We start from the raw sequence: 16,020 nt of genomic DNA on the forward strand, positions 1-16,020 counted from the left end.
GAAGAAGTATTGAGAGATAAACTTATTGCAAGATTGAATATTCAACCAAGGGAGTGTAGAGTCCTACACTCCTAGACAAGTGATCTGAGCTACACTTGGAAAGATCAGTCTGGGGAGTCTGAGGTAATTGGATTGGAGAAGAGAGAAAGAAGACCTCGACTTCTATCCTAAAGGCAAAAGAACTTTTTATTCTTTCCCAATCTTACTGTATATATATGGACTTTGATCTTTGTCCCCACCATTGTCCTTTTCTCCTTTTCCCCTTCTTTCTCTCACAAAACCCCTTCTTTTTCTCAAGTTTCATTCCTGCTTTCATGACTTTTTGATTTGTTTATGGCCCACTGTGTTAGGGTTACCTTCCTGAATGAGGATGGGAGGTTATTTTCTTGGTCAAGGGAAACTTAATGATGGCTACTGCTAAGGGATCTCTCTCTCTCTTTCTGTCTCTCTCTGTCTCTCTCTGTCTCTCTCTCTGTCTCTCTCTGTCTCTCTCTGTCTCTCTCTCTTTGTGTCTCTCACTCTGTCTCTCTGTCTCTCTGTCTCTCTCTCTGTCTCTCTCTCTGTCTTTCTCTCTGTGTCTCTGTCTCTGTCTCTCTCTCTCTCTCTCTCTCTCTCTCACACACACACACACACACACACACACACACGACCTTCTGAAAGTTTCTTGGGATGAGTCCCTTCCCAATCTATGACAGAATGCTGTTGGGCCCAGTCCTTTTTATATATCTGAGTATGTTGCCTACAAGTCTGTATGTGTATCACATCTATGCATGGTACCCACAGAGGTCAGAAGAGGCCATTGGATCCCCTGGAAATTGAGTTATGGATGGTGGTTGTGAGCCATCATGTGAATCCTGGGCACCAAACCCAGGAGCTCTACAAGACTAACAAGTACTCTTAACCACTGAGAGACATCACTACAGTCCCAGATGGGTAGGTAGATACTGGCACTGTGATCTCATAGGTGCAACAGTCATATCATGCCAAGAAAAAAATCATTTCATGGTTCCCTTCCCTACACTCTGAGTCTTACACTCTTTCTGCCTTCTCTGATGTTCCCTAAATCTTATAGAATATGATGCAGATATGCTGCTAAGGGCTGAAAACTCAACAACCACTTATTCCCAGCACTTTCACCAGTTAGAAATCTCTACATTAACTAATTTGCACTTGAAAAAGAAGCTTCTCTGACCAAGGCTAAGAGCTGCAGTAATCAATGTGTATAAACAGAAAGTTTTAGATGGCAGTTTGATATGTCTATATACCAAGACAACAGTGACAGACTCTTGCCTAGGATAGCAATACGCAGGCTGTTGAGGGAGAAAAGTCATCAACAGCACTACCAAACTCTAGAAAGCTTATAGGTTGTAACACCAACATGCTAAGCAAGATGTGCCCACTGGTGCCATAGTGGCATAACAGTTACAGGGGTAGCTAACCACTTTCTGGTTGGATTTAGGCCTACTGACTCCAGAGGAGAAAGTAGTCCTATGAACTTGATATGGTTTACTGTTGTTCTTGGAGGGTCTGAAGATGAAACTAGGGCCTTATTCATGCCAAGAAAGGTCTCTATACTTCAACAATTTTTATTTCACACATCCTTTAACCATAACATAACTTATTGCATAGACTATATTCACAGTTTTCACATGTGTCTATTTCTGCTGTTGTAGTAAACTAACCCCTTCTGAGGCTGCCTGAATTCAAGTCTGAATTTGGCTACTTAGAGGCATCTAATCTGTGGCACCTTTCTCAACACTTCTACCATTTGTATTCTTTTAATTAAATATAGGAAAACATAAATATAATGTTGCTATTTCATAGAGTCCTCATTGGAAATTACTTAAAATAATGCACACAGAAGTACTTGATATGTTAACAGACTGTCATAAACACTAAAGAAATATTAATGAGTAGGTCCTACACTACTCTTTTCCTCCTGGCTATTGTATATTAAAATCACCAGGGTTAGAAACATGGCTCAGCAGTTAAGAACACTAACTGCTCTTCCAGAGGTCCTGATTTCAATTCCCAGCAACCACATGGTGGCTCACAACCATCTGTAATGGGAACTGACATCCTCTTCTGCTATGTCTGAAGACAGCTATAACTGTACTCACATACATAAAATGAATAAATAAATCTTTAAAAAAATATTAGCACCAAATAATATGAATTAACAATAAAAGTGTTTTATGTTCCTCATAATATACCATAGTTACTTCCATGTATCAAACATCAATTTTCAAAATTTAATGGCAATGATCCATACACTATAGTATTTGTTTACCTTTTGGATTTTGGGGGACAGTATTTCTTTGTCATCCTGGGTATCCTGGAACTCACTGTGTGGAAAGATCATGCTAGTCTTGAGCTCACAGAGATCCACTCACCTCTGCCTCTCAAGTGCAGGGATTACAGGTATAGGCCACCATGCCCAGCTAGTATTTATTTTTTTAAATGACCTTTCAGTGTTTTGATTTTTAAAATGGGCTAAGGATTTTTTAGAGATATTGACTATTAACAGCTTTATTATAAAGTTAATGTCTTCAGCTTTTAAAATAGGTCAAGTGAGAGTGGATATCTGATCCCAAGATTGCATAAATCATATAGCAGCTTAATATCCTGCCTCTAGCAATGCTGTGACACCACCAGGCTTGCTCAGCATGGCCCTCCTGCATCCTTTTCCCATTAGACTCTGGACCACATTGCCTCTAAGGTGACAAAAGACTCTATTTTCCCAGATCACAAATTATCTGAAACCCTTGTATTGCTCTGCTTCTGGCTTCCCTGTAAACACCAGCTTCTGCCATGCTGCAGAGCTACAGCTGCATTTTAGACCCGTGATTGGTTATTTGCTTCTCAAAATAGTCTTAAGAAACAGTAGGAAAATAGGGTAGGTCAGCGCAGCATATGGCTGAATTTTCATGGACAGATGTGCTGCAGAATAACAAGGATATTATTTTATTATCTTCATTATAGATGAGATGTGCAGATATTTTGTATTATAGCTGGAATTAAGGTACCGTCAGAAAACATACTTTTCATGAGATAGCACATTAACCTAGTTCTTGAACACTGTGGTTCTCATGTTTACTGAAGTCACGTAGGCAACAGACTCTTGGCAGCCAGAATCTCAAGAATGTCACTGCTAATGGCAGAACTTTGGCACTCAGTAACACAGAAAGCTTTGATACCCCTCCCGTCTTCGAAATGTTTAAAATTAAATACATAATGCTTCTTGAGTTCTGTTTCAGGTTCTCTGTTAGTTCTTGCATCTTCTAATAACTGGGAATGAAAATATTTTATTTCAGAACTCTTATGTGATAGAGCATTTATAAAAACAGTTCCTGCCTCTGATATACAGCATGGCACCCCTAAGTTCAGGGTGGAAGATATCATCTGTTAAACCACTGGCCCACTGACTTTACAAGACAGTGGGGTCTGATAGCTGTGAACAATGGTTTCCGTAATTGTTTTAATAATTTCAACAATCATTCCTACTTATTGTGCTTGGTGTGTGAATGCCACCTTTTACTTTGTAAAAAGCTGAATTATTTGTGAACATTATAGGAAATAATAGTATAGTCGAGATAGATGTGTACCTATAATTAAACCAACCAACCTGTATTTTTAATGGTATCTCAAGTACAAATATTTGATAGGCCAAAGTGCTTCCTTCTCCTTCCTTCAAAGACAATGGAGCATGGATGATGGGAAATTTGGTATAAATACCTACCTGGGCCTGAAACATCAACTCTAAATTCTCAGCCTCACTGGCCACACCCTTCTGGCAGTTAAGGTTGTCATTCATCCATTGGATGGACTTTTTTGCACAGGCCTACTAGATGGATCTCTGTGGAATTAGCCTAGCAGCCAAAGATAACAAGAGTTCACAAGTGAGCACCCCATTTTGATTACATTTAAATTATTAGTTAGTCCTTAAGTATATATACACATACTCATTTGACATGTGTTTCTTTTCTGTTATAGATACAGGAGCAGAACGGCAGGCACTAAGAGAAACTGTGTATCCAAAACTCCGAGAATTCTGCAGAGAAAACTATGGGTTGGAATTTCAGGTAATATTTACCTTGTTTTCCATCATCATCTGAATAGGAAGTTTACTTCTCATCACAATGTAGGTGCTACAAAAGACAAATTTTAAGCTTCAGATATTTTTTATGTCTTTAAATATGAAAAAAGAAATGCATGGAAAATGCAAATAACTTAGTTAATTTTGACAATTTCATATTTATGCTTCTGTTCCTTGGACTCTGCCTAGTGTTTGTCATATTTTTCTTCAAACCATATTTATTTTAATTTTCTTACTCTCTATTCTTACCAAAAAGCTGAAAGTTGATGAAGCTTCAGCCTTAAGCTACTGCTGACAGGAATTTATTACAGCAGGACCAGCTTTTTACAGTACTTCCTTTCAGCAGGTGGACAACTGTCCCCTTCTCTTATCCTATCTGTAAGTCAGTACTCATGTGTGGAATGTCGTCTTCCCTGAGGATTTCAGTGCTGTACCTTTCCCAAATGTCACACCCTCGTGTCTGTGTGTGTGTGTGTGTGTGTGTGTGTGTGTGTGTGGTCTGTGTGTGTCTGTCTGTCTGTGTGTCTGTGTCTGTGTGTGTGTGTGTGTGTGTGTGTGTGTGTGTGTGTGGTCTGTGTGTGTCTGTCTGTGTGTGTGTATGTGGTAGGTGTGTCTGTGTGTCTGTGTCTGTGTCTGTGTGTGTGTGTCTGTGTGTGTGTGTGTCTGTGTGTGTGTGTGTCTGTGTCTATGTGTGTCTGTGTATGTGTGTCTGTGTCTGTGTGTGTGTGTCTGTGTGTGTGTCTGTGTCTGTGTGTGTCTGTGTGAGTGTGTCTGTGTCTGTGTGTGTGTGTCTGTGTGTGTGTCTGTGTCTGTGTGTGTGTGTCTGTGTGTGTGTCTGTGTCTGTGTGTGTGTATGCCTGTGTCTGTGTGTGTGTCTATGTCTGTGTGTGTGTGTCTGTGTGTGTCTGTGTGTGTGTCTGTGTCTGTGTGTGTGTGTCTGTGCCTGTGTGTGTGTGTCTGTGTCTGTGTGTATGTGTGTGTCTGTGTGTGTGTGCCTGTGTGTGTGTGTCTGTGTGTGTGTTGGTCCTGCAAAGACAGTAACCACACACATCATTACTAAAGTTCACCAACCCCAGTAATTTTATTTATTTTGCCACATGATAAAGAAAAAAATGCTAGATGTATCTTGGACATCCAAAACTCTAAAGTTAGCAGCTTCTAAAGCAAATAGTATTATTTCTTCAGAACTTTTCAGCCTCGTTTACTGTGAAAATCTTAACTGTCAGGTGTTCTCAGCTCCGTGTGTATGTGTCAGGTGATGAATATGTAATTAGGCTTCATGGTAGAATAGTGCATCATTTACCATTGTGAGAGGAAGAAAATTTTCACCCTCCATTTGTTGCATCCTGGATAAATAGTTTATCTCAGTACACCTCATGATGATTTCAAATATGGCTTAGGAAGTAATCACCTCTAAATGGCTTCAATCTTGATACACATTGTCAATCACCAGTGGGCCATTATGAAACACACGCTGAGCAGTTACTCATAAGTCACCATTTACTTGATAAATGGGAACCTAAATTAAATCCTTTGACATGACTTCAGCAGTGCCTTCTCTGGGGATCCTGGCTGTACTGATAACAGCTCCCCAATTGTTACAAACTCCCAACCTGTCAAGATTCCCAAGGACTTGGACATTCCTTGGGGCCTCAACTACCATAGGGAGAGAAAAGTGTCTCACAATGTTAATTGTGGCTTTCAGTTCATTGTGCATCATCACTGTCAGCAGAGAGAGGAAGGTGTTGAGTACAGAACACCTGTCACAAAACGAGGCATCAACTGAGATTAGCAAAGGAAGGAAATAGAAGAGCTAAAGGTGTTTTTGTAAATTAAAGATAGCCACGGGTGAAGACTCAAGTAGCCAGAGAAACACTCCAAAAGGACCCACAGAATAAACTGATGACTAGGGTCAGTGTAGACAAGAATGCCAGAGCCGCCTCCATGAGGCCATAGGTGGCAGTGCAAGAAATGAGCACAGAACCAGTCGTGATCCCAGATGCCTTCAGCTGCCCTTGCTAGATGGCAGCATCTAAACCAACCGTGGGAATGGGGTCTATGTGACATGGTGCTGAGATTAAAACAAAATGTGCCAAGTAGCATTTGCCCACCAGCCGCTAGCATAACAGAAGCCCAAATGCATGTTATCTGAATCTTCCTAGAATGTATGTACCTTGTGGTGCAGCTCTCTGTGGGCAGTTAATTATACACCTTCTCCTGGAAGATATGTTTTCTAGGGAATAGTTCTCTTTCCTCAACTGCAACATGACATGTTCCCAGGGGCTTCATGAGAACCTGGCTCATCCATAGTACTCCAGATTACATCCTCAGTTATGCACTGAACCCATGGGAAACAAAGCTCAGCATCCCCGTCCCCCTCCCCCTCCCTAAAATGAAAGCCTCTTCTGCTTCTAGCTGGCCTTTGTTTAGGATGCTGTTTTCATGGGCTCTGACTTCCTCCCAACTACCTTTTTTTCTTGGCTGGTTCTTCCCATCATTGCCTTCTGGAACCTGCTCGTTCTTACGGCTCTTTGATCTAATCTCAGACCTATCTATCCGTCTGTCTGTCTGTCTGTCTGTCTGTCTGTCTGTCTGTCTACCTATCTATCTATCTGGCTGTGACTCTATGTGTCACTTTTAGCTCTTAAACCTTGAACTCCGCCCCCTTAAGTTGGCCCTACCTGTGTTCCTTGCTATGAGTACTTGCTCCTGACTCTTTAGGTGAATATTTTCTAACCATTCCAATGCTCTTCACTTCCTAGGGGCATGTACTTTGGGACCTAAAGTCAACTCCACATACCCCTTTAATGTCATATTATTTTAACTTTTTGGATAGTGTGTGCCACTTCGAATGTTTTTCTTGTTTTCTTATAGAGTACCTTTCTTATCCCTTTCCCACTAGAATCTAAATTTTACAATATGAAACACAAACCTTTTCTCCTGGCAGCTACATCCCTCATCCTAGGACAGTGCCTCTTATCAGTAAGACTTAGTCGGAACCTGCAGCATAAAAATGAATGAAAGAGATGATATCAACTTACCACCTTAAAAAAAAAAAAAAAAAAACACTTCTCTGATCACCAGACCCTGACAGGATATGACACATATCCTCCCCTGCAATCTTCTAAAACCCTTTGCACAATAATCATACATTGAGTTCATTCAAAAAGAGTATATAGAACACTGGACTTACACTGGCTTACATTCTAAGCGCTAGAAATACAGGAACAGAGCAGACAATCGCTTCTTCATAAAGGGACCAATCCTGTTGAGGGAGGTAGGTGATAAGCAATTTCCAGGGATGATAAATGCATCTTACTGAGTGAAAACTTTATGAGAAATGAATCTGGCTTTGGAGAGTTAGAGGAAACCAGGTGGCCAGGAAGGATTTGCTGACAAGATGATATTTAAGCAAATATCTTCAGATAGTGACAAAGGAAACCATGCAGATGTCTGGAGGAGGAGTCCAGACATGGAGAACAAGAAAGGAGGCCCAAGAAGGGAAAGGGAATGTTGAGAATATTCTATGACCAGAAGAGGACACATATGCATAGACGGAGCAAGGGATGAGCTCTAGAAGACATCAAAGTTGATCACATGGGATTCTATAGAGCACGATCAAGGATTTGGAACTTTAGAATGGTTCAGAGAGATGCCTCTGTGGGTACAGGTACTTAACCATCAAGGCTGACAACTGAGTTGGATCCCCAGAACTATGTAATGAAAGGAAAAGAATGATCTCTACAAGTAGTCCTCTAACTGCCACACATGCATTGTGGCATGTGTGCGACCACACCCACACATAAAAATACATATATAAAATGTAAACAATGAAAGTAATGAAGGATGTGAACTGAGTCACTTTTAGAGCTTTGATCTGAGATAAATAGATTGGCAAAGGGAGGGTCTGTCTGTTTCTGCCCTGCAATGGTGAGGTTACAGGCACACATGCTTAGCTTTTATCTGGATGCTTGGTATGAAAATCCAGGTCCTCTTGCTTTCACAGTAAGTGCCCTTAGCCTCTCTCCAGCCCAATATTTATTCTTTAAGAAACAAAGAAAGCTCTTCCTTAAGGGTATATAGAGCCTCATTCCTGGTCTTTAATAGCATGTCACACATAACACTTTAATCATTTTTAATTTCTCTCCTCCACTAAGTGGGAGCTCTCAAAATCCAGCAACTATGTTATAATATCTTTCTATTATCAGCATTTCTTATAATATCTGAGATATAGTGGCTGTATAATAAAAGCTGGTTGGTTGAACCGAATATATTGAGTAAAACAAAAAATGAGACACTGTAGACTCTCTAGGAGGCTATAGAAAACAGCAGTCACCCATGCAAATCATACATACAACAGAAAATTTTCCATAATATTGATAATGTATTTAATTTTATACTTGAAGCCAATATATCCAAACATCCCATCAATGTTAAAAAAATGTGTATAGTGTATTTTACATACTGCTTTCATCTTAAGTGTCGAATCCTAATGTATAGTTTACATGGAAAGCACATCCAAATGTGAACTAGCCTCTTTTGAGCCACTGGGCCGATACATATGGACAGTAAAGCTTCCAGGCAGGGCAGGGCAGTTCTAGATGGTAATGAGCTTCTGGTGGGATCATCCTGACGGGAAGAAGCCTGGCTATCCAGTGACATGCTTTCAGCTGACAGCAGCAAAGACAGCAATTAGATAGATGAGCCAGAAGGAATGGAGTTCATTTATACATGTTAAGTACCCAGAAAAATATAAAGAAAATAATTATCCACCAGCCAAAATAGTAATTTAAAATTTCCTCATTCTTTCTGGTTATTGCATTGATAGAATATGTCATCTGAAGTGGTTGATGTAGTTAATTCAACTTTCCATTATTAATCATTTTAGCATTTCAAAGGTGCTGTTCTGTCTTGATTCAGTGGCTACGGAATGGAATGCAAAAAGACTAGATCTTAGCAAGTTCGAGACCTGCAGGATTAATGCTTAAGTTTTTTTCAAGTCAAAAGAGGTACCTGATGGCCACCCTGGCCCCTCTTCTTTCTATATATTAAGCTAATATTCCCAGTCTAATATCCTACCCTCTGCACTTTTACTAAATATCACTGTCAAAGTAATTTTCCCAGTGCTTTTGCCTTCAGGAGCCCTGATTTGTTCTCCCAGTAAGAACTCCTCCCAGTATGTTAGCTCCAGCCCTTCTCCTTCATTCCATGGAACCAGCTTACTGGAAACAGTAAGAGTGGACTCAGCTTCTTCCAGCAAGGAGTTCTTCTGGGTATCTCTGCACCTGTATTTTTCCCCTAGATGGTATTGTGCTAACACACAAAGACACAAATTAAACAGATGCTCATCCCTGGTGGTTCCATCGCTCCAGGCTGCCTCTGGCAGCACAGGTCTATATAGATCTGTTCTCTTGGTGGCCTTCCTTCCTCATAAAGTAGTTCAAACCTTGTCCGCTTAAGTTTCTGTTGGTATGGCATGTCCTGTCTCAGCATCTGCAGACGTGCCTTGCGTCACTGCATGAGGACTTTTCTGCTTCGATTGTTAGTATCTTAAAAACAGGACTCATACTCTTTCTTTACCTAGTTTTCCAGCTGCTACTATTTCCCACCCTTTAAAGTATAAGCTCCTGGCTCATAGTGAGTCCATCCCTCCACCCTCCTCAGCCTAGCTCCAAGCTGCCAGTGCTCCCTTGGAGTCATCTGCTGTAGTGCTCCTAGACGTTCCTTTTCTTTCCACTTCATAAGTCTCTGCCTTGCTTGGATGTGAAAGTCTAACAGAGTCTTTTGTTCTGACCTCTCTCTGTCTTTACTCCTCATGGCTGCTGAAACAATCTTCTTTGAAACAATGCTTACCAGATTTCACTGATCCTCAGATGCAGAGCTTTGCACATTTATTACATTTGAAATTAGAATTGACACAAATAAATGGTGTGGCATCTTTTAACTGACAGCACATTTTTTTGGTGTTGACAAATAATGCCAGACACATAATACAAGAACAGTCTGCACTGACACTACGGTGCAGTACAGCCTGTTATATCATTTACAAAGTATAGTAGCAACAGCATGAGTTTTTATTGCACATATACAAAAGTTGAAATGTCAAATCTTCAGATTGCCAGTCCTGTACTCTGGGCATATTGCTTGACATATAACCTGTGGCTGAGTCTTGCGTAAGTGAATTGGTCAGTACCTAACTTCCAGAATTACTGTGTGAATTAAATGGAAAAAAAAAAAAAAGAGTGCTGGCCCATTGTGATACTCGAGCAATGCTAACTTCCTTGTCTCTCACAGTCTTCATTCTTCTTCCTTACCAAGAACGGAGTATAGAGAAAGGGCATATGTTCTTCTCTTGGCTTTCTGAGTATCATAAAAGAGCTTTGATTCATAGTCCCAAGGCATCTGTTACTCTAAGGCAGTAGTTCACCACCTTCTTAATGCTGTAACCTTTAATACAGTTCCTCATGTTGTGGTGACCCCAACCATAAAATTATTTTTGTTGCTGCTTCATAACTGTAATTGTGCTACTGTTGTGAAACACAATAAAAATATCTGTGTTTTCTGGTGACCTTAGGTGACCCCTGGGCAAGGTTTGTCAAACTGTCCCTGAAGGGATCACAATCCACAGGTTGAGAAACACTGCTTTAAGGAGTGTGTTAGTTACATCAGGTATGGAAAGAGTGCTGCCTGCAGAAAGCATTTATTACATCACGTACAAGAAGAGATGGTGCAGCAAGACAAAGACTATGGTAGTCTGTGCTCATGTAACAGAACACCTGAGACTAATTTGTAAAAAATAGAAATTTTTCTTCACAGTTATATAATCTGGAAAGGACAAATCAAGATAATAATAGGTTTGGTTCCTTGTAAGGGTGCATCCTCTGTCTCCAAAATGGCACCTTGGTGTCTGTATCCTCTGGGAAAGAGAAACACCATGTACTACATGGTAGGCAGTGCAAGGGCAGAGAGGCCACCTTCCCCGTCTGCTAGTGCCCTTCAAAGCTTTAATATACCCATAGCAGTGGAGGCCTCGAGATATACACACCTCTCAAAATTCCTCTCTCCCCAGCAACCACAGTGGGGATAAATTTCCTACACTTAGACATTTGTTTCAATTTCCATGAATATTTCTTCAGCATGTTGGCTAGTCCTGTGGGATTCTGCCTGTCTCTGGAACTCTAATTTCGAGAAAGAGTGAGGGGGGGTGGTTTCTTTAAGAAGGCAGAGCTAGGATCTACCCAATGTGGTTGATAAAAGAATGGGCGAAGATGGGGGCACAGAATTCAGCAAACTTGCCCTCATTTCCTTTCTGTGAGCTCTGCTTCAGAAGGTGAGGGGGTCTGAGTTAGATAAGTGAAGCTAAGCAGGTAGATAATAATTGTCAGAGATGCTTGCTCTGTTCTCTACAAAGGACACTAGAAGGAGATCACCTCATAATACTCTGCACCTACAACTGGCATACCAACATCTTAGTCAACATTACAAGAAACTACATAGTCAAAGTCAGTCCATATAGATGCTCTCTAACTATCGTATCAAATCATATCATATCATATATTATATCATATCATATCTATCACCATTAAAAGCTACTACCTAAGCTTTGGGGAGGAATAAAGACCATACAAAAGACCTGGGGTGGATAAGATGAGTAGGGCTCATGGAGCATGATCCAAAGGTATGGAGGCTCTTTATTCAGGGCAAGGGAAGTGGGGAATGGCCAGCTGAGGAACAGCAGCCACTATCAAGGTGACAGGAAAAGTCCAATTCATGGTTTCCCCTTCCCTAAACACAGTTCCGACTGTCTACAGCAAGCTTGCTTACAAGAGCATAGACTTCCATGTTGCTTCTTCATGCACTTGGCATCCACTGCGACTGTGCCCAAGAACTCCTGCTTTCGCGTTCAGGTTGTAAGGTCATCTTAGTAAGCAATGGGAAAGCCAAGACTTGCCACAGAGACCCCATGAATATATCATTCTCAACTAAAGTTTAACTTAACTAATAGCCCTTTTTAACCTGCTAAGCAGGAGATGAAAATTTGGACAAGAAGCCTACACTGGGTTTAAGCAAAATAATTAAGCTGTGTATGTGCATAGATATAAACATCATAGTCGCAGGCTGGGTTAAAATTTTGTGAACCTCAGATTAGCATGGCCTCACAGATGCTTGCTGTTTTCCTCTACATTATCTCACCAAATTCCTCATACTCCATCAAGTCAGTCTCTTCTATACCTCCTTTCTTGATTTCTTTTAATTATGAAGTTATATGCTTGACATTTTTAAAAATCCACATATAACATTTTTCAATGTATCTTGTTCATATCCATCTCCTACTCTGTCTCTGTCTCTCTGTCTATCTCTCTCTCTCTCCACCTACAGCTTACCCTCCACATACCTCCTATCTCCTTTCCAACTTTGAGTCTTTTGTAAATAACCCACTACATACAGTTCGCGATGCCCATGTGCTAGTGTGTGTGAAGCCAGGCACTGAATCATAGGAAACCTATCAATGGCCAGCAGGAAGAATATCCTGGTCCATCCCAGACTTATTTCTCTATGTCCTACAACAACAGTGGGTAGTGACCTTAGCAATAGGGTCGTATCTAGTTATAGTAAGCAGTTCAGAGCAAGAGTAAAAGCCCATCTTGTTTGGGGTGACATCTTCATATAATAACTCATGTCTTCTTGGAGCAGTATTGCTTGCCCATGCAGGATATCTCTGCTCAAGCTTCTTGTCTTGTGCTTTAATTGGCTTACAGACTCACTGAGTTTCAAAAGCCTTCTTCACACATCCTTAATGTTGTGTATCTACCTCACCCTCCCATTTCCTTCACCTCCTGCTCCCATCTCCACTTAAAACCTTGGCTCCTAATATACCCCCCCCTTGTTCTTTCATTTCATCTATGTTCTACTAACCCCTTTTTATTATATATTACATTTTTTACTTATTCTCTCGTCGTTTCTTCATATGCTCTTCATTTCTGCCTGCTCAGGCATCCCAAGATATGTCTTCCCACCTGAGTTCTCAACATACCTCGCAGGCTTTCTAACTGCCACACTCTGTTCCGGTGCCTTTGATCTTGCCTGCACCTTGTCAACTAATCACCTTTCTCTCTTTTCTATTTATCTAATGGATGCCTCTGTCTACCGGGAAATGCACAGCTCTTCATTGAATCGCATCACTTCACTCGGGCCAGAGGTCTAATTTGTTTAGTCACTTCGCATTTCAGTGCTGTCCATCAGAGCCTAGCCAGACCTTCTCAAGCTGATACTCCCTGGGAGTATAAATATGTTAGATCATCCATCTCCCATCCTTGTGAGAGGGCCAGATTATAAGAGTGAAAATAAATAAGGATGACAGCAGGCAAGGGAGAAGGAGAGTGTGGACATGACCTTCATTGTTCTGATTTAATCACAATCTCTGCAGCATGCAGTGGCTCCTCTGAATGACCAAACCTGACTTCTTACACAATATTATTCCTCACTTTAGTTTGTGCTCAGAGATGATCTTCTTAATATTTCTCCTAAATGTAGAGTGGAAGCATTGGGGGAGATTCAGGATTTAGTAGATCATTATTCTTTGCTAAGCCTTAATTTCCGCTAACTGTGACTGTCTCAATTATCCCCAACAGTGGAAATCACCCAAGAGAATTTGTCCTTCTGTAAGCAGAATGAGAAATAGTCCCCAATTTTCAGGTGACATTTAAGTGTCTCGGTTGAATACACTCACCACAAAGCCTTCTGTAAATCCTAAACTCAATAGTACTTAACTTTTCCGTTATTACTTTTCCTGTTTTTTTCAGGAGGGAGGGAGGAACATTTTAACAAATGTTCACAGACTAAAAGGATAGCTTGTATAAAAGATTTGCTTTGTCCATAACTAGGTAGAGACCTCTGAGAAGTAGCTAACTCGTTCACTTACCTACAGAGTAAAGTATTTCTTCTACCTGATGCTTAAGTCCTTCTGACCACAGAAGCTTATACCATAATCTTATTGTCTGTACATAAGCAGGATACAGCACAGTTCTTTTCTTTGCATCACTTTCATGTGTATTAAAAAATCCCTCCAACACCCTTTGGAGGAGAGGCTATGTAGCTGTCCCCTAAGGTCAATCACATGTATCTCTGTATCACCTCCTCACCAATGTCTACTCTTGATCTTATGGATCAAGCTTATTCGGGAGCCTCAGAGCCCTGTCAATCTGTCTTCAGATAGCTACTATAATGATCATCAATACTGTTCAAATTATTAAACTAAAAAAAAGAAATCTAAAAATCTTTGGAAGACAAATCTCTGCACATGTCTGTGAAGGATAATTTCAAATGGGCAAATCAACATGAGAAGATCCACCTTCACTGTGGGCGGACCCATCCTCTAGGCTGCAGTCCTGAACCAAATAAAAAGGAGAAAGTCTGCTGAGCACCAGTATTCATCTCTCCACTTGCTGACTATGTAATTGTAAGCAGCTGCCTCAAGCTCCTGCTGCCATGGCATTGCTACCATGATGATTTTTTCCCCTTGAATTGCAAGTAAGATAAACCCTCTCTTCCTTGAATGGCTTTGGTCAGGTTATTTTGTTTTATTTTGTTTGGGTTTTTCTTCTTTGTTTTGTCTTTGTTGTTGTTTTATCACAGCAACAATACAAGTAACTGAGACATTTAGTGATCACACACTGCCTCAGGAAGAGTTATGAGACTAGCAGTACCAATGTTGAACAGTCTCTGACCCAAGGTCGCTGAGTCTCACAGGGTGTGGAGTCATGAGCTGGCACTGACCCATGTCATACTCGCTGCCAAGGAGATGCAGATACTGTGGGCATACATCATAGAGTCAGAGGGCTGGGGTAGAGGGGGAAGAGGTCAATGTTCTTACTGTCTAGAATTTTCAGAAAGGCCTACTTAAGCTGAATCCTTAGAAGAAAATGGATAGAGAAAGATAATCTGCTGGAAAAAATATTACAGGAAAAAGAAATATTCTCATGGGCAAATTTGGAGAATTTGAAAATTATGTAGAGTTTACTATTAATTTGCTTAATGCTTTCTATGAGTATAGGATATAAATTCCATCTTTCTTATTTTGGGGGTGATGTGCCCACCAAGCTTCCTTCTGTTAGATTCCCATGACTGGATCTTGCTCTGATTCTGTTTTCAGTGTTTGAAGAACCTCCATTCTGATTTCCAAGCTGGTGGTCCACAATTAAAATTCCAAAGACAGTCCCCTTTGCTCACACCCTCACTTGCGTTTATCACCGGTTTCTTTGATGATAGGCATAGTTTAGTGATCATTTGCATCTCACTTTTTGAGAACAATTTGCTTCGTTTACTCACTCATTGGTAGGGTGATCTATAGACAACTGGTCTGAGGTCCAGTTGTCCAGGACTTTATAGATTCAAGCATTATCCCCCACCTGATATACAGTTGGCAATGGTTTTCTCCTATTCTCTCCATTGTCTGTTGACTCTGTTTGTTTCCTCTGCTGGGCAGATTTTTTAATGTCATGTGCTCCCATTTGCCAATTTCTGTAATTATTTCCTGAGCTATTAGAGTTCTTTAAAAGATATCCCTTAAATCTGGGAGTTTTTTTAAATGTGTGTGTAAAAGCCAAGAAAACTAGAGAAATTCTTTTTTTTTTTTCAAATCCAAACTAATGTGATAAGATTAATTTTAAGTATAAAAGGAGATCACTCCCAAGGAGGAAATGCCTTAAGCAATAAAGAGCCACTATAATAACTAACAACAGCTCTCACTTCAGGATAGGATTTGTTTAAATAAATAAATATAATGTAGGGGTGGGAATGATGGCTCAGTGGGTAAGTTAAAGCATTAAGACTTGAGTTGACTATGGAGCAGAGACAGAAGGAAGGGCAAGCCAGCCTAAATATAGCTGTCTCCTGAGAGGCTCTGACAGTACCTGACTAACACA

General features: G+C 40.6%; 1 protein-coding gene across 1 annotated transcript in view; it reads left to right on the top strand.

Annotated features, from left to right (window-relative positions):
• Nwd2 (NACHT and WD repeat domain containing 2) overlaps window positions 1-16,020 on the top strand; it is a 175,363-nt gene that overhangs the window by 74,727 nt on the left and 84,616 nt on the right. Inside the window, exon 2 of the mRNA XM_031342373.1 lies at window positions 3,994-4,082. Coding sequence (XP_031198233.1) covers window positions 3,994-4,082 — 89 coding nt within the window. The remainder of the gene's footprint in view (window positions 1-3,993; window positions 4,083-16,020) is intronic.

The sequence above is a fragment of the Mastomys coucha genome, unplaced genomic scaffold (assembly GCF_008632895.1).
Source record: "Mastomys coucha isolate ucsf_1 unplaced genomic scaffold, UCSF_Mcou_1 pScaffold22, whole genome shotgun sequence".
NCBI classification, from domain to species: domain Eukaryota; kingdom Metazoa; phylum Chordata; class Mammalia; order Rodentia; family Muridae; genus Mastomys; species Mastomys coucha.